This window comes from Thunnus thynnus, chromosome 4 (assembly GCF_963924715.1).
Source record: "Thunnus thynnus chromosome 4, fThuThy2.1, whole genome shotgun sequence".
Taxonomy (NCBI): domain Eukaryota; kingdom Metazoa; phylum Chordata; class Actinopteri; order Scombriformes; family Scombridae; genus Thunnus; species Thunnus thynnus.
Genome location: NC_089520.1, coordinates 4,148,537 through 4,167,570, shown reverse-complemented (window position 1 = coordinate 4,167,570; position 19,034 = coordinate 4,148,537). Strand labels below are relative to the sequence as shown.

Sequence of the window (19,034 nt, the reverse complement as noted above, 5' to 3'; positions counted from 1 at the left end):
GATCTTGTCCTTCTCCTCACTCGACAAAAGAAGAGGAGAGCGTTATATCCACTCAATCCACAACGGCTCTGACCTGCGTTAAGCGTCTCCGTCCACAGAAGCAGCCACTGGACAAACTGCCCTCACCAGGCTGACTGACAGCAGAATGAGCTGTCGCAAATTCCTTCGCAAATTCGTTTTTCTGTGTTTATGTCGCAAATTCATATCGCTGCCAGTGTGAATAGTTTTGATGGGAACTGTTCGCAGGTGATTATTTCGCAATTTTGTGTTGTTTATTTGCATCACTGTGTATGTGTAAAGGCCTTAAAGGTGGGATTTTGAAAATCCTGAAATGGAACAATGCCACACTTTTTTTTTGTTATATTATTTTTTGGGGGTATTTTTTGCCTTTTTTATTAGATAGTAGGCAGTATAGAGGCAGACAGGAAACAAGGGGAGAGATATATAGGTATGACATGCAACAAAAGCCTGTAACTGGAATCAAACCAGGGATGCAGTTATGTGTCATGCGCAGTAACCATTTGGCTACCAGGTGTGACACTGAGACAGCCAGTTATCTCTTATAATTCTTAAGAGTTTCACATATGAGTGAAGCAGCATATCAATCAGAGTAAAAAAAAAAATTAAGATATTTTACATATATTACGAACAGATAAAAGCAGCAAAGCCTCACACTTGACAGTAGTTAAAAAACTACACTTCTTCCATATTTTGACCAGATTTGAAGTTCATATATTTTACACCTTGTATAGTGAATATTGTTGAACAATGAATCATATTTTATACACCAGAAAAATGCCATAATGCACAGCACTGTAGGGGAGGTTAAGAGGCCAGCAGCTAATTTTAATTGAAAATACTTGAAAAGCTTAATTTACAAACAACAAAACAACAAAAACAAAACAACAACAACAACAACAACAAAACAAACAAACAAACAGAAAAACTAAACTTAAAAATATAAACCTCAATATACAAGCACCACTTTATGGCATTTCAAGTTCTGTAAATATTAAACAAGAAAATACCAATTTCATACATTAATTATTAGTTATGGCTGTGCCACAAGCAGACACAAAAGAATCAGTTTATTCAACTCACTCATGAATACCAAAGATACTTTAAAGGTAATTTTAATCAAATGAAAGTTTAGTTCCAACACAGCACAAGAATGTTTGTAACATCAGTTGAAATAAAGTTATAGAAATATACCAGGCAAGGTGACTCTATAATGTTAATGTATAATGCAATGTGTTGAGCTGATTCTGTTACTCATCAGTGCAGCAGCAAACCTTCATTTCATAAGTGAGATCTTCATGCACTATCTTGTAGAGACTGAATAACTTGACTTGCAGCCTCTAAATGTACACGTACATGTATGGCACATATATGTTTATGTTCATAACAGCTGTGTGTCTGGCTGAACTTGTTGTAGCCAAATGAGCGCAGTAACTTGTGCGGACTGAAGAGTGTGTTTGGGAAAGCCTGTAGATGACTTTATTTTTCCTTTTTGGAATGACTAATTTATAGTTTATGAATGGTTGCTTATGGTATGCTGAGTTTACACAACAGATACCTTTTCAGGTACTTCCTGAACATATTGTCTCGTATGCCATAGATGATTGGACTAATGGATCTCGGCAGGACCTGCACAATAATATAGTAAGCGAAGAGGGAGTCTGCATAATTCTTAGGGAACCATTGCTGCACAACAGTTAATAACTGGGGGGCTACATATGTTGTCATACACAGCAGCAGCTGAAACCCATGGAGGAGGATAGTGTTCCTGGCTTTCTTTGCATCTTTGCTAGCTGTCTTTGCAGTGAACAGGATCTTGAAGTAAGTGTAAAAGATGGTGATCCAGACTATAACTAAAAACACTGAATATGTGATGTCCCTCTTCTTAACAATGAGAGGATGTGGGAAGGCAGTTTGTCTGAGGCAGAAGACTCGGGAATGAAAGAAGTCCAGCGGCTCTGTTGCTAAGGTGATGAAGAGATCAGGAAGAACAGATAACATGCTTGTTGTCCAGATTAAACCAATCAGCATTAATGTTCTCTTGACGGTACAGATTTGTATGTGGTGAAGGGGGAGGCAGATTGCAATGTAGCACTCCACTGCCATGCAGGCCAGGTTCAGAGGAGTGTTTTCAGTGGTGAAAAGAGCAAGCAGGATGAAGACGCAACAGACGGAGACATTTATTTTGTAGAGGGTGTAGCTGATGACAAACAGGATGACGGTCAGCATCAATTGGATCATGTCGTTGATCACCAGGTGAATAAAAAGGATATACCGGGGATTCATGTAGAATATCTGGAGGTTGGAACCAGAGTATGCAAATGAGCAAGAACTTGGCGAATGTTGGGTCTCTATAAATTAAATAGTTCAATCTAGACCTGATTGGCGCTGAAATAGAATTGACCTGACTTGACTTGAAAAGTTACCAGACATCTTCTGTAAATTGATTATTAGTGGCACTGTGTCATTTAAGTATTATCAGACCTGGTGTTTGCGGAAGGTGTGAATGAGGCTGACATTGACGTAGTTGATGGAGATCCCGAGAACCACAACAATCACATTTTTGGTCACAGCTTTAGTGAAGGAGTCTCGATACTGTGAAACCACTGTCACATTGGCAGCTGACACGTTCATCTCTTGATAGCTGAAGTTAACTCTCACAAAAAAGAAAACATGATGTCACTCAGATATCAGTAAATACAGTATCTAAAATAAGTACAGAATACAACTAATTTACCTTATTGGCCCAAATACAAGATTATAGAACAATCTTACAACTTTGCTTTTTAAGACGAGAGACAGTTTGAACAAAACACAGTAGACAAATAAACTTAATATGACAACTTTTAAATGATTTAAGTAAAATCACCTTTTAAAATTATTTTTAAAAAATACAGTAGTATAACTTACTGCTATTTCTAATTCCATTTACTATCTAAAAGAGAATCAGTATTTAACAGCTGATTATAGGGGTGCACGATTCAGGAAATCTCACGATTCGATTCACAATCGATTCGCGATTCAAAACGATTTGCGATTCAAGATCAGCTCTCAATTCAATACATTCAGTCATTCAGATTTGATTCTAGATTGATGTTTTGAGTTACTCTTTCCATTTGACTGCAGAAGACACTTTTATATGTCTCAAATAAAAAAGATCACACTGAATCAAATGTAAACATTTGCTACTCAATGTCAACCTGAGTAAGATTTATGTTCCTTTAGTCCACTTAGTCAAAAGGAAACCAAAGCGGCCCTGAGACAAAGGGTCAAATGAATACTTAATACAAAAATAAAAATGATTGCAAAGATAAACTGCTAAGTGTAAAACCTCAAATAACTTAAATTCCTCCTTCAATTCACAAAATCACACAAACAATAGCTGCCTGCTACATTTAGCTGCAAAGTGCATACAAGAAAATTGATCACTATTAGCGAGTGATTATTATAGGCTAAACAATTTTGGATGCCTGCAGGGGCCGCAGCAAGAAAGTTGAACCAGAATCAACTTTTAGAGAAACGCAACGCTGTACAACCCTGCCATATGACAAAAACATTACTAGGAAGAGGAGAGGACATTTCTCTTCATTTGATAACGTTAAAAGTAAAGTTAGGCTTTGCTGAGGGCTTCCTGACTCATTTCAAAAAGATGAGAGAGAGAAGCAGCTAGAGAGTGTATGAGGAGAGGGAGTGCTGGTAATGTTAGTGAGGAAGCTGGTGAATCAGATCAATAAAACGTTATTTTCTGACTGTTTCACAGCGGTTACAAATAAATAAGCCCACAATGGCACAAACCTGCGGAAGTGTGTTGCAGCGCCTGATAATGGCATTAAGCTCCTTCTTCCCTTTGAGATAAGAAAATCCCAAATATGTCCAAATGATTTCCTTCATAGCCGATGGACCAGGTTGTATTTGTTTTTCTGTCAGGTACTCCATTGCTTGCGGCCTCTCCATGACACACACTTCACTTCCTTCTTGCCACCGGATTTGGGTCCGGGGCGGCGTCATTGCGCCATCTATGGGATTTAGCGAGCTTATTCATGTCAGGAAAAAATGGAAAACAACGTCATGGCAAAACTGAAAAATGTGAATCGACAGAGATAGAATCGCGATTCTTATGTGAATAGATTTTTTTGTGCACCCCTAGCTGATAAGTGTATTATCTAATATCATCAACCCTCTTCAAGATGGAGCTTTTCAAAATTTAATTCCATTTTTCTAGAGCTACAACGACTTGTCGATTAATTGATTAGTCGATCATCAAACAATTAATCTGTAACTATTTTGATAATCGATTATTGTTTCAGTCATTTTTTCAAGCAAAAATGCCAAAAATTTGGTGGTTCCAGCTTCTCAAACGTGGCTGTTTTTCATAGTCACATATATGACAATGAATTGAATATCTTTAACATCTGACATTTTTTCACTACTTTTTAACATTTCATTGAATAAATAATTAATTGACTAATTGAGAATTTAACAAATCATAACTCAAAACATGATAAATCCATTGGATATCATGTTAAAGAGAAAACATTTACATCCTGTAAATACTGTTTCTTTAATGACTTTATTAAGTCAGAGAGAAGGGGACATTATTACATGATCTTGTATTTGGGTCATTAAGGTACATACTGTACATGCAAACTTTACACAACACAGGTATGTGAATCATTATATTTCCATGAAGGTGTCTCTTGACTTTATATTCTGTACCTTGACACAACAATACAACCCGTGTGTTGTGTTTCAGATTATGCGTCTGGCATTTGGGGATTTTGTGAACATCTGAACTGTAACACCATACATTTTACACTTACACCAAGACTTTTGAACAGGAGCTACTTAGAAAGCTCTTTAACTGGGGTATGTTTCATGGACGCTCTTGGATTAGAGTGGTGAAGTATTTATTTTAAATATAAAAAACAGATTACAAAGTAATATACATGAGGCTCAGAGCGAATTGTTCCATGCGTATAAAGAGAGGTGGTCTGTTGGTTCATTTAATTTAAGAACATATTGTCTGATGAAACACAACTACTATGTAGAGCATTATGTCCATTTCATGTTTTATTGTTCATTATATGATTACTTAAGGATTACACCTTTCAGTAAAATTTAGTGCTGCAACTAATGATTAATCTGTCGATTATTTTCTCGATTAATAGATGACTTGTTTGATCTATAAAATGTCAGAAAATGGTGAAAAGTGTCAATCACTTCATCATTAGGAAGCTTTTTTGTGGAAGATTTTATGTCTGACAAATGTTTCACCATTACAATAGTATTTTATTATTAACATAAAATTATTCACATAACTAACTAACTCACTATTATGAGGAGCAGCATAGGCCTATAGAGTCTAAGACATACACAATTTAAAATAGATCATGAAAATTTTCACAGTAAAAAAAAAAATCTACATTATTCATATACAGTGTAATGAAGGAAAATGTCTTTTAGCTACCCTTTCTTAAAATTTATATCTGCCTCTTACTACTTACACCCGCTTGGGTGAGGTGTAAATCTGAGAGTGTATCTTAACTCTTCAAAATAAGAAACATTTGAACTTACATATAGCTGGTGCAACAGCATACTAATGAATAAGAATAATTTAGTATTTAACATCTATCAGTTTAATGCTTTGAATAATGATAAATGTGAATGAATTTCAATCAACCAAATCATCAGAAGAAACTTGACACTACTGAAGATTTCAGAACCTGTGTTGTGAGTTAAAATTTGTGTAGATTAATTCTGCTGAGAGCCACTCAGTGATAACAACACAAGAGAAAGAAGAACTCACCTAAGGCAGAAGAAAAGAGCATCAACCTAAAATATAAAAATCTATATTTTACTCACTGGAATTGAAATTAAAACATTTATAGCCATGCAATGAAAGTGTCGTGATGGAAAAAACAGCATAACCACAACATGTCAATTATTGGAAAGAAGATAATCATTCAGTCAGTTGAACCATTTGTCACAGTAATTTTATCAGCCAAGGTTTTTTTTTTAACTGCATCTCACTCATCTCACTTTAAAAATTGTTTATATTTCAGTTGTAAAGAATTTCTTATTGTCTTGTCCAACAGAATTAAATTGGTGTTTTAGAAATATGACTGTGGGAAAACTTATCACATTAAACAGTGATAGAAATTAAAAAACATCACCAACAGGCTTGTGATGTCTTTGCAGTTTATGCACAGCAAACAGACCTATATATGGATTAACTGATGAAAATATTTCATTATCACTTCTAATACTTCATGTAACATTTTTCATATTTAAGAGTACAGTAAGTGGAACTTACCTCAGTTAATGCAGTTAGACCAGCACGTCAACATAATGGCTCCAGAAAATGACTTTATATGTGGTGTGTTTATTAGACATCTCAGGATTCAGGGGTGTGTGTTTGCATGTTAGGTCTTATGTAGGTATGCTTGTGTGCATGCAAGTATATTTGTGAGTGTGTGTGTGTATCGTCATATTTTGCAGTTGCAATTATGCATCATCATCACTTTTCTTGTGATACCATCCACCTCACACCCAACGAATGGCATAACAAACTCACTATAGCTGCTATGAAAATTGCTGTTTGGAAGATGTCAGCAGTGCAGAAAAATCTAATTTGCCTGCACAAACTCAAAATTGATCAAAGTAAACAATTCAATTTTGACCTTCAAAATCAAAAGCAGGATAGACGATTCTCCCAGTATTTTTTTTCTCTTCACCCCTGCCTACTTGCGCATGTCCAGAGGGAAAAAACACAAAAACATTCAAAGACAACATAGCTTAGCTTACCGTTAGCCTGCAGCTGCATTACTTTTTGAGACACCATGGCCACAGCTGGAGTCTGAGATGATGGAGAAATGACAGAACTGGAAAATCTAATTTGCCTGCACAAACTTAAATGTGCAAACTAGCTAAACTAAACTTGACACTATGAGGCTAAATGTAGCCTACAAGCGCAGCTTTATGACATTTTGAGTTCCAGAAATAACAAATAACAAAAATTCATAATAAGTTATGTAATCAGTTATGGCTGTTCCACTGCTGGCCCACACAAAACAAGTTTATACGATACATTCATTAATACCAAAGGTACTTTAAAAAGTAATTCTGATGATCTGAAAGTGATATTCAAACACAGGAAATTATTTTTGTAACCTCAGCTGAACTTAAATTGGAAAAAAATAAGACAGGTTAGTCAACTTGAATGTTTCTCTGAATGTGTTTCATATGAGTGCAGCAGCAAAACTCAAGTTGTCACACTTCGTTTCACAAGTAAGATCTTTATGAATAAAACAATGTTAATTAGGATACATTATATTAAGATATTTCAGTTACTGTCATTGGACAGAAACTATAGACTGCTTCTTTGCTGTAATTTCCATAAACTAAACAAAGACCAATTTTAGTTTTTCTGTTTTGATCAAACTTGTAGTTACTATATTTTATGTCTTGTACAACAATATTTCATGAACACTGAATAACTTGATATACAGCTTCAATCTGCATGTGCCATGCACATATACATTTATGAGTTTGGATTTATATGACCAAAAGGCCCTCTGTTGAGGAGGCAGCATTGGATGACTTGGGGGAAGCCTCAGTCATATCCCTGGCAGAGGTCTCTGAGGTAGTCAAAAAGCTCCTCAATGACAAAGCACCAGGTGGGGATGAGATTCGCCCTGAGTTGTTGAAGGCTCTGGGCATTGTTGGACTGTCATGGCTGGCATGCCTCTTTAGTGTCGCATGGAGATCAGGGACAGTGCCCGTTGACTGGCAGATTGGGGTGGTTTTCAAAAAAGGGGACTGGAGGGTGTGCTCCAACTATCGGGGGATCACACTACTACCAGGGAAAGCTTACATCAGGGTGTTGGAGAGGAGGCTCCAGCCAATTGTCAAACCTCAGAATCAGGAGGAACAATGCTGATTCCGTCCGGGCTGTGGAACAGTGGACCAAGTCATCACTCTTGCAAGGATAGTTGAGGGGTCTTTGGAGTTTGCATATCCAGTCTACTTGTGCTTTGTGGACTTGGTGAAGGCTTATGACCGCGTCCCTCGGGGCACCTTGTGGGTGGTGCTATGGGAGTATGGGGTATCAGGGCTATTGCTGCAAGCCATTTGGTCCTTATATAACTGCAGTGAGAGCTATGTCTGCATTCTCTGCAGTAAGTAAGACTCATTCTCAGTGGGTGTTGGACTCCACCAGGGTTGTCCCTTGTCACCAATTCTGTTTTTGATTTTCATGGACATAATCTCGAGGCACAGCAGGGGTAAGTTGAGTGTCCTGTTTGGGGATCTCAGGATTGCATCTCTGCTTTTTGCAGATGATGTGGTTCTGTTGGCTTTAACACACTGTGACCGGTCGGGATGAGAGTCAGGACCTCCAAATGCTGCTCCCTCTGGATTGGGAGTGAGTTGCTGCCCCAAGTGAAGGAGTTCATGTATCTCAGGGTGTTGTTCACAAGTGAGGGTAAGATGGAGCATGAGGTCGACAGGCGGATTGGTGTTGCAGGCTTTGTACCAGACCACTGTGGTGAAGAAAGAGCTGAGCCAGAAGGCAAAGCTCCCAATTTACCAGTCGGTCTACATCCCAACCCTTACCTTTGGTCACAAGCTTTGGGTAGTGCCTGAAAGAATGAGATCACAGACATAAGTGGCCGAAATGAGTTTCCTTTGAAGGGTGTCTGCCTTAGAGATAGGGTGAGAAGCTTGGAGTAGAGCCACTGCTCCTTCACATCAAAAGGAGCCAGCTGAGGTGGTTTGGGCACCTGGTTGGGATGGCTCCTGGACTCCTTCCTCTGGAGGTGTTCCAGGAATGTCTGACTGGTAGAGACCCCAGGGAAGAACCAGAACATGCTGGAGGAATTACATATCTCTTCTGGCCTGGGCATACTGTGGGATCTCTCAGGAGGAAGGATGTCTGGGTTTCTTTGTTCAGTCTGATGCCACTGGAACCCGGTCCCAGATAAGCGGATGGATGGCTGGATTTACAAAAATGTATAACAGCTGTGTGTCTGGCTGAACTTTAGACTCTCACACTCAAGAGTGTGATGGGAAGAAGTGCACAGGCTAAGTTGTATGGACTGATGAGTGTGCTCAGGAAATCTTGTAGATGACTAAAGGTTTACCTTGAGAGACTCAATTATACTCTATGAATGGTTGCTTATGGTTTGTTGACTTTACACAATAGATGCCTTCTCAGGTACTTCCTGAAAGTATTGTCTCGTATGCCATATATGATTGGACTAATGGATCGTGGCAGGATCTGTACTATAATGTAGATAGCAAAGAGGGAGTCTGCATAATTCTTAGGGAACCATCGCTGCAGAGCATCTTTCAACAGAGGTGTCGCATATGAAGACATACACAGCAGCAGCTGAAACCCATGGAGGAGGATAGTGTTCCTGGCTTTCTTTGCATCTGTGTTAGCTGTCTTTGCAGTGAACAGGATCTTAAAGTAAGTGTAAAAGATGGTGATCCAGACTATAACTAGAAATGTTATATATGTGATATCCCTCTTCTTAACAAGGAGAGGATGTGGGAAGGCATTTTTTCTGAGGCAGAAGACTCGGGAATGAAAGAAGTCCAGCGGCTCTGTGGCTAAGGTGATGAAGAGATCAGGAATACCAGAGATGATGCTTGTCGTCCAGATTAAACCAATCAGCATTAACGTTCTCTTGACGGTACAGATTTGTGTGTGGCGAAGAGGAAGACAGATGGCGATATAGCACTCCACTGCCATGCAGGCCAGGTTCAGAGGAGTGTTTTCAGTGGTGAAAATAAGAAACAGGACGTAGATGCAGCAGACGGAGACATTTATTTTGTAGAGGGTGTAGCTGACGATGAACAGGATGACGGTCAGGGTCACTACAATCATGTCGTTGACCACCAGGTGAATAAAAAGGATATACCGGGGATTCATGTAGAAGATCTAGATGTTGGGAAAGAAAAGTAAAGGCAAAGGGAGAAAAGCTTTGAAAACATTTGCAAATTCTGGGAGTCTGAGGATAGAGTTTTGAGCTTGAAAAAGGGATTTCATATGCTCAAGAGTGAAATGAGAGACCTCTCAGTATCTGCTAGTTGTCATTTTCATTCGTCAGCTACCCCCCTTAGCTATCTGCTGAATATCTTACTTTCATTTCAATGAGATTTTCATGTAAATACTTATTAATGGTGCAGCAAACTTTTTTCCTTCAGCTAAGCCCCTAGCCTGGTACCAGGCCTCTGAGTCACTGCCCACACCTCTGATTTATGCAGTGGCTCATACAGATCTGGTGTGGTGCTTATTGATGGCTGTTTTTGCTGGATCGATAAACAGCCAACCAATCAGAACTTTGTAGGTGGGATTAAGAATGGAGACCTCATCTTCCTGCTACCTGTTACTGACCTCACTGGCCACAATAATGTCACAGGCACTGATGAGATTGATGCAGCTGTATGGTTACTTGACTTGCAGAATTCTAAAATTCTTAAAATGTTTTCAATTGTTATGAAAAGTGTCAAGTTGACTTCTCTTAACAATCAGGTCCCCAGCTTCTTTCCCATGGAAAATGACATCTGCAGGATGGGTGCGTCACTTGCTACCGATTGGCTAGAACAAAACAAAAAAATCTACTCTCCAGCTCCCCAACAAGAAGTCATGATGTCATGCTTTATGAAAAAGGTGAAAGTTCATTCATTCATTTATGTTCGCATTAGGATTTTATTTTAGAACGAACTAAACCCACACAAAACCCCAAAGTCTAAACTCAAAGCTAACCCAAACTCCTGATTTAGGAACCTCCCTTTGTAAGCCAGTGGGTGACATAAAAGAGCACAATTTCACAATCATCTGATAATTTCTTTGGTAAAATCGTTATTAGTGGTTACATGTCATTGATGTAAATTCATTTTTAGTGTTTACACGTCACTAAAGGAATACCTGACCTCGTGTTTGCGAAAGGTGTGAATGAGGCTGGCATTGATGTAGTTGATGGAGATCCCGAGAACCACAACAATTACATTCTTGGTCACAGCTTTAGTGAAGGAGTCTCGATACTGTAAAACAACTGACACATTGGCAGCTGACACGTTCATCTCTTGAAAACTAAAATCAAACAAAAGAAAGAAAAAATGGATATTATTCAGTGTCATGTAAATATTTACAGCAAATACAGTATATACTCCAATAAATAACCTTATCGGCCTGAATATTTATTTATTTCAGAATTTAATCAGAGGATGAACCCCTAGAGATGCACCATCTTGTTTTTGAAGGGGTCCTCAGGCATAAAACATAAAAATGACAACATTTAAATAAAACAAACTACATTAACAATAATAACGATAATATATTAAACAATACAATAGCACAAAAACAATCAACACAGTAAAATCAACATGGACATACACATAAGGGCTCTCCCACCATCCCAAACCCCACCTGCTACATCTGTTACACGAGTCATCTGTACAAAGAATGAACAAGAAATAAAATAAATGAATAGATCAAATAATATTATGTCAAAGTACAGAGTCTACTTATAAACTAAGATAAGGGTACATACAATCAAAAACAAGAAGGAGTAAATTTAAGGTAAACAAGCAAAGAAGTCTTGAAGTCATGGAAAGAAGTAATCGATCAGAGTGAGTTAGGCAAATTACTCCAATCTGATGGTGCTTTAAACTTAATATGCTAATAATATAACTTAAGATAACAGTGATTTTAAGAGGACCCCCCTCTTACATACCCATTCATGGATAATTTTCCAAACATCAGAAACACTTTGACCAAAAGAAGGTAGACATTTTCTGGCACTTTTTTTTCTGGCACTTTGTCAAATTTAAAGTAAAGTGCAATTCACTCACAATGGTGCATGAGAGAGAGAATGAGAGGACAATCTCACAATCAATATGTATTGTAATAAATGATCACAAATTATAAATATCACATTGAGCAGGTTAAGCAACTTTAAAAATAATAATTATGTTACATATGAACACTAATGAAACAGAAACATATTTGAATAGTTAGGGCCAGCCGTTAAATAAATCAGAAACATAATAACATTTTAGATTTTGCTATTTAAACTGATTGGTAATTTTGCATGAGTGCTTCATAATCTAATATCAGAAGCTTAGAGAATCGGTTTACATAGAGGTTGATCCCCCCTAGTTTGTCTAAAGGTGACTTAAATGTTTTAGGGATAATCCTGCATAAAGCCACTCAGTAACAACAACAGGATAAAGAAGTACTCATCTCAACCAGAAGATGAGAGCATCAACTTCAAAAGTAAAACTCAATATATTATTCTTGTTATTGAACTGAATGCATAAGATGGAGTCTGCATCCTTTCCAGACCTTTATAAAACTGTCAAGATAAGGCAAAGAATTGCAAAATGAAGTATACAGTAGCTCTTTAAAAACCACCCGTTTTTATCAGTCACTTTTGTTGGATTAACCTGTGTCACATCTTTCAAATCATTCATGTTTCAGTTTGAAACAAATTTCATATTTCATGACAGATTTACTCCAGTGACAAAATATAAGTGGAGTCAGAACCAGCAGGCGGTACTTACCTTCGTTTAGATCAGCAGGACACCAACAATATGGCTCCAGGAAATATCTGACTTTATATGTGGCATATTCACATCAGTAGTTTTTGTGTATGTGTGTGTGTGTGTGTGTGTGTGTGTGTGTCCAAACATAGGGGACAAAGTTTTATAATTGAGTTGTAAGGGGCAACATGAAAACTTGAATTCATTCATTCATAAATACCAATTTAACCAACAATTTAAGTAATATTTCAACACACAACAAGAACATTTACAAATGAAGTACTTTCATATCTCTGTGGTAAAGTGTGTTTTTTATCGAGGATACTTTGGGAGCTGACTTGTGTGAACTTTGGGTGGTGAAGTATCCCAGAATGAAATTCACACTGACCAGTGGTGATGGCGTGCATTTTGAGCCAAGCTAAAAGCTGTCAGAATTTTTGTCCTAGGGTCTCTATTATGTCACTTTATTAAGTTTTGATATTCATTCAGACAAGAATATAACAATTTAGATTTCCAAAATCTGGTATGTTGATCCAGATAATTTGAAAATTTATTGTGATGTTTTAGGAGATAACCGGCCAGTCAATATCTGTATTCATCCTGATGAGAACAGTCTGATCTCCACAGACCTTTGGTAAATTTAACGTTGGGTCTGATGCCTCAGTTTTGATATATGATATAATTTCTTTTGGAAGATACATTTGATCTTAATGATAACATTTTTTAATTGTAGCTGCCACATTAGTTTGACTGACAGTAAAGTTAAGCTTCATTTCTTTTTACTGGAAAGAACAACAGCACTGCCTCTGTGGACTTATATGTACATATATCACCACATTTCAATAAAAATGAAAAATAAATTATACAAACAAATAAAATTAAAAAAAATGAAATAAATAAATAAATAAACTTAGAGTCATTGTGGCATATATTACATTTCATTTTATTTTTGTAATATAACATTGGATCTTTAATAAACATCATAGATTAAGTAACATGATTTGACTACATCTCACTGTCAATTAGATTATTTTTTCTTCAGAAAAAGTGTTTTAGTGGACCTTTGAGTTTAAATGATATCACAGTACAGTAAGGTACAGTTGTATTTAAGTGTAATCTCCAGAGCCAAGCTGACTGAGGGATGACAGCAAGAATGCTGCTGTTTCAATTGCAAATGATCTTACTACGTCCTCCCATTCTGTTGAACTTGTCAGTTGACTTTGCCAAATGTAACTCTCATGCAGCTGTGTGCATTTACGCATGAGGCACAGCAGCGTAACGTTGACTATTTAAATCTCCAACAGGATCAGTCAGGATCTAATGTTAATTAATGTTCTGTGTTCTCCTACACATGCAATAGGTCAGCTGTTACACACAGTCCAGGTTCATACTGTTTGGAATAAAGCAGTCGTCCTCCTGATAAATCCTGAGCTCATAATGTCGAGCAGCACAGAGGAAACTATTCAGCAATGTTCAGCTTCTGAAATATGTTTTTAGACAGACAAGCAAGAAACAAGTTATTTTCTGTTTCTTTTTTATTTCTATTCTGACTGTCGATTTGATGAGGAAAACAGGTTTGGGGGAAGAGGAAAACAGGAAATAACGGGAGGTGGATTACATTCTTTTAATTCACATGAAAGATCGAAAAACAAAATAATGCATTTCTTTATCATGTTATCAAAAGAGTTGAACACAGCTTTGGACCAGGAGGCAGCAATGCCCTTCCCGTGCCTAGTCTGCCGGAAAATAGAGAACATCAGTTGAGTAGGTGGTCCTTCAATGTGGCCCAGGACACACTGCATTTACACTGCTAAATGAATGTGGCCACATGCAGCCCAGACCACCTCTGAATGTCTACGTCTTAGTGATTGGATCTTAATGCATACTCATTGTGCCTTTGGTGCGTTCACACCTGTACTTAGAGCTGTCCACTTGTGATTGAATCACCTGAGACGGATGTTAATGCCAGGTGAATGTCAAAATCGAAACAAGGTCGGAGTTGGGGCGTCCAGTCAGTTCAACGCGCCTCATAATGCTTTTAGTGTCAAACCTTAGATTCAGGAGGAACAATGTGGATTCCGTCCGGGCTGTGGAACAGTGGACCAAGTCATCACTCTTGCAAGGATAGTTGAGGGGTCTTTGGAGTTTGCATATCCAGTCTACTTGTGCTTTGTGGACTTGGTGAAGGCTTATGACCGCGTCCCTCGGGGCACCTTGTGGGTGGTGCTATGGGAGTATGGGGTATCAGGGCTATTGCTGCAAGCCATTTGGTCCTTATATAACTGCAGTGAGAGCTATGTCTGCATTCTCTGCAGTAAGTAAGACTCATTCTCAGTGGGTGTTGAACTCCACCAGTGTTGTCCCTTGTCACCAATTCCGTTTGTGATTTTCATGGACACAATCTTGAGGCACAGCAGGGGCAAGTTGAGTGTCCTGTTTGGGGACCTCAGGATTGCATCTCTGCTTTTTGCAGATGATGTGATTCTGTTGGCTTTAACACACCATGACCTCCAACAGGCACTGGGATGGTTTGCAGCCAAATGTGAAGTGGTCGGGATGAGAGTCAGCACCTCCAAATGCTGCTCCCTCTGGGTTGGGAGTGAGTTGGCCCCAAGTGAAGGAGTTCATTTATCTCAGGGTCTTGTTCACAAGTGAGGGTAAGATGGAGTGCGAGGTTGACAGGCGGATTGGTGCAGCATCAGCAGTAATGGAGGCATTATACTGGACCATTGTGGTGAAGAAAGAGCTGAGCCAGAAGGCAAAGCTCTCAATTTAACAGTCGGTCTATGTCCCAACCCTTACCTTTGGTCACAAGCTTTGGGTAGTGACTGAAAGAATGAGATCACAGACATAAGTGGCCAAAATGAGTTTCCTTTGGAGGGTGTCTGCCTTAGAGATGGGGTGAGAAGCTTGGAGTAGAGCCACTGCTCCTTCACATCAAAAGGAGCCAGCTGAGGTGGTTTGGGCACCTGGTTGGAATGGTTCCTGGACTCCTTCCTCTGGAGGTGTTCCAGGAATGTCTGACTGGTAGAGACCCCAGGGAAGAACCCTGGAGGAATTACATATCTCTTCTGGCCTGGGCATACTGTGGGATCCCCCAGGAGGAAGGATGTCTGGGTTTCTTTGTTCAGTCTGATGCCACTGGAACCCGGTCCCAGAGCGGATGGATGGATGGATTTACAAAAATGTATAACAGCTGTGTGTCTGGCTGAACTTTAGACTCTCACACTCAAGAGTGTGATGGAAAGAAGTGCACAGGCTAAGTTGTATGGACTGAGGAGTGTGCTAAGGAAATCTTGTAGATAACTAAAGGTTTACCTTGAGAGACTCATTTATACTCTATGAATGGTTGCTTATGGTTTGCTGACTTTACACAATAGATGCCTTCTCAGGTACTTCCTGAAAGTATTGTCTCGTATGCCATATATGATTGGACTAATGGATCGTGGCAGGATCTGTACTATAATGTAGATAGCAAAGAGGGAGTCTGCATAATTCTTAGGGAACCATCGCTGAAGAGCATCTTTCAACAGAGGTGTTGCATATGAAGACATACACAGCAGGAGCTGAAACCCATGGAGGAGGATAGTGTCCCTGGCTTTCTTTGCATCTTTGTTTGCTGTTTTTGCAGTGAACAGGATCTTGAAGTAAGTGTAAAAGATGGTGATCCAGACTATAACTAGAAACATTAAATATGTGATATCCCTCTTCTTAACAAGGAGAGGATGTGGAAAGGCAGTTTCTCTGAGGCAGAAGACTCGGGAATGAAAGAAGTCCAGCGGCTCTGTGGCTAAGGTGATGAAGAGATCGGGAATACCAGAGATAATGCTTGTCGTCCAGATTAAACCAATCAGCATTAACGTTCTCTTGACGGTACAGATTTGTGTGTGGCGAAGAGGAAGACAGATGGCGATATAGCACTCCACTGACATGCAGGCCAGGTTCAGAGGAGTGTTTTCAGTGGTGAAAATAACAAACAGGACGGAGATGCAGCAGATGGAGACATTTATTTTGTAGAGGGTGTAGCTGATGATGAACAGGAAGACAGTCAAGGTCACTACAATCATGTCGTTGACCACCAGGTGAATAAAAAGGATATACCGGGGATTCATGTAGAAGATCTAGATGGTGGGAAGGAAAAGTAAAGGCAAAGGGAGAAAAGCTTTGAAAACATTTGCAATTCTGGGAGTCTCAGGATTTTGAGCTTGAAAAAGGGATTTCATATGCTCAAGAGTTAAATGAGAGACCTCTCAGTATCTGCTAGTTGTCATTTTCACTCGTCAGCTACCCTCCTTAGCTATCTGCTTAATATCTTACTTTCATTTCAATGAGATTTTCATGTAAATACTTATTAATGGTGCAGCAAACTTTTTTCCTTTAGCTAAGCTCCTAGCCTGGTACCAGGCCTCTGAGTCACCGCCCACATCTCTGATTTATGCAGTGGCTCATACATATCTGGTGTGGTGCTTATTGATGGCTGTTTTTGCTGGATCGATAAACAGTCAACCAATCAGAACTTTGTAGGTGGGATTAAGAATGGAGACCTCATCTTCCTGCTACCTGTTACTGACCTCACTGGCCACAAAAGTGTCACAAGCATGGATGAGATTGATGCAGCTGTATGGTTACTCGACTTGCAGAATTCTAAAATTCTTAAAATGTTTTCCATTGTTATGAAAAGTGTTAAGTTGACTTCTCCTAACAATCTCTTCCCCCTGCTTCTTTCCCATGGAAAATGACATCTGCAGGATGGGTGCGTCACTTGCTCCCGATCGGCTAGACTAAACAAAAAAATCTACTCCCCAGCTCCCCAACGAGAAGTCATGATGTCATGCTTAATAAAAAAGGTGAAAGTTCATTCATTCATTTATGTTCACATTAGGATTTTAGAACGAACTAAACCCAAACAAAACCCCAAAATCTAAACTCAAAGCTAACCCAAACTCCTGATTTAAGAACCTCCCTTCGTAAGCCAGTGGGTGACATAAAAGAGCACAATTCCACAATCATCTGATAATTTCTTTGGTAGAATCATTATTAGTGGTTACATGTCATTAATGTAAATTCATTTTTAGTGTTTACACGTCACTAAAGGAATACCTGACCTCGTGTTTGTGAAAGGTGTGAATGAGGCTGGCATTGATGCAGTTGATGGAGATCCCGAGAACCACAACAATTACATTCTTGGTCACAGCTTTAGTGAAGGAATCTCGATACTGTAAAACAACTGACACATTGGCAGCTGACACGTTCATCTCTTGAAAGCTAAAGTTTTAAAAAAGAAAGAAAAAATGGATATTATTCAGTGTCATGTAAATATTTACAGCAAATTCAGTATATACTCCAATAAATAACCTTATCGGCCTGAATATTTATTTATTTCAGAATTTAATTAGAGGATGAACCCCTTGAGATGCACCATCTTGTTTTTGAAGGGGTCCTCAGGCACAAAACATAAAAATGACAACATTTAAACAAAACAAACTACATTAACAATAATAACGATAATAAATTAAACAATACTATAGCACAAAAACAATCAACACAGTAAAATCAACATGGACATACACATAAGGGCTCTCCCTCCATCCCAAACCCCACCTGCTACATCTGTTACACGAGTCATCTGTACAAAGAATGAACAAGAAATAAAATAAATGAATAGATCAAATAATATTATGTCAAAGTACAGAGTCTACTTATAAACTAAGATAAGGGTACATACAATCAAAAACAAGAAGGAGTAAATTTAAGGTAAACAAGCAAAGAAGTCTTGAGGTCATGGAGAGAAGTAATCGATCAGAGTGAGTTAGGCAAATTACTCCAATCTGATGGTGCTTTAAACTTAATATGCTAATAATATAGCTTTATATAAGTTAACAGTGATATTAAGAGGACCCCCCTCTTACACACCCATTCATGGATAATTTTCCAAACATCAGAAACACTTTGACCAAAAGAAGGTAGACATTTTCTGGCACTTTTTAGATATATTGTCAAATTTAAAGTAAAGTGCAATTCACTCACAATGGTGCATGAGAGAGAGAATGAGAGGACAATCTCACAATCAATATGTATTGTAATAAATGATCACAAATTATAAATATCACATTGAGCAGGTTAAGCAACTTTAAAAATAATAATTATGTTACATATGAACACTAATGAAACAGAAACATATTTGAATAGTTAGGGCCAGCCGTTAAATAAATCAGAAACATAATAACATTTTAGATTTTGCTATTTAAACTGATTGGTAATTTTGCATGAGTGCTTCATAATCTAATATCAGAAGCTTAGAGAATCGGCTTACATAGAGGTTGATCCCCCCTAGTTTGTCTAAAGGTGACTTAAATGTTTTAGGGATAATCCTGCATAAAGCCACTCAGTAACAACAACAGGATAAAGAAGTACTCATCTCAACCAGAAGATGAGAGCATCAACTTCAAAAGTAAAACTCAATATAA

At 38.4% G+C, this 19,034-nt stretch overlaps 3 protein-coding genes across 3 annotated transcripts; all 3 read right to left on the bottom strand.

Annotated features, from left to right (window-relative positions):
- Positions 1-1,527: 1,527 nt before the first annotated feature.
- Positions 1,528-6,637, bottom strand: LOC137180928 (odorant receptor 131-2-like). The gene is made up of 2 exons (XM_067586236.1): positions 2,503-6,637; positions 1,528-2,313 (listed from the first exon to the last, which is right to left on the bottom strand). Exons 1-2 carry the CDS (start codon positions 2,650-2,652, stop codon positions 1,546-1,548), a joined length of 918 nt encoding a protein of 305 aa, XP_067442337.1. The 5' UTR covers positions 2,653-6,637; the 3' UTR covers positions 1,528-1,545.
- Positions 6,638-6,663: 26 nt separating this feature from the next.
- On the bottom strand, positions 6,664-12,565 carry LOC137180926 (odorant receptor 131-2-like). The gene is made up of 2 exons (XM_067586235.1): positions 10,957-12,565; positions 6,664-9,961 (listed from the first exon to the last, which is right to left on the bottom strand). The coding sequence occupies exons 1-2, from the start codon at positions 11,161-11,163 to the stop codon at positions 9,194-9,196; spliced, it is 975 nt and encodes a 324-aa protein (XP_067442336.1). The 5' UTR covers positions 11,164-12,565; the 3' UTR covers positions 6,664-9,193.
- A 1,991-nt stretch (positions 12,566-14,556) lies between these two features.
- On the bottom strand, positions 14,557-19,021 carry LOC137182209 (odorant receptor 131-2-like). Its single transcript, XM_067588543.1, has 2 exons — positions 17,673-19,021; positions 14,557-16,688 (listed from the first exon to the last, which is right to left on the bottom strand). The coding sequence occupies exons 1-2, from the start codon at positions 17,820-17,822 to the stop codon at positions 15,921-15,923; spliced, it is 918 nt and encodes a 305-aa protein (XP_067444644.1). The 5' UTR covers positions 17,823-19,021; the 3' UTR covers positions 14,557-15,920.
- Positions 19,022-19,034: the final 13 nt, after the last annotated feature.

What these genes read in the sequence shown, in the direction of transcription:
- LOC137180928 (XM_067586236.1), bottom strand. Translation starts at nt 2,652, where the DNA reads ATGAACGTGTCAGCTGCCAATGTGACAGTGGTTTCACAGTATCGAGAC. An exon ending in ACACCTTCCGCAAACACCAG is followed by an intron (nt 2,314 to 2,502) that starts GTCTGATAATAC and finishes TCCAACCTCCAG; the next exon opens with ATATTCTACATGAATCCCCG.
- LOC137180926 (XM_067586235.1), bottom strand. Translation starts at nt 11,163, where the DNA reads ATGACACTGAATAATATCCATTTTTTCTTTCTTTTGTTTGATTTTAGT. An exon ending in ACACCTTTCGCAAACACGAG is followed by an intron (nt 9,962 to 10,956) that starts GTCAGGTATTCC and finishes CCCAACATCTAG; the next exon opens with ATCTTCTACATGAATCCCCG.
- LOC137182209 (XM_067588543.1), bottom strand. Translation starts at nt 17,822, where the DNA reads ATGAACGTGTCAGCTGCCAATGTGTCAGTTGTTTTACAGTATCGAGAT. An exon ending in ACACCTTTCACAAACACGAG is followed by an intron (nt 16,689 to 17,672) that starts GTCAGGTATTCC and finishes CCCACCATCTAG; the next exon opens with ATCTTCTACATGAATCCCCG.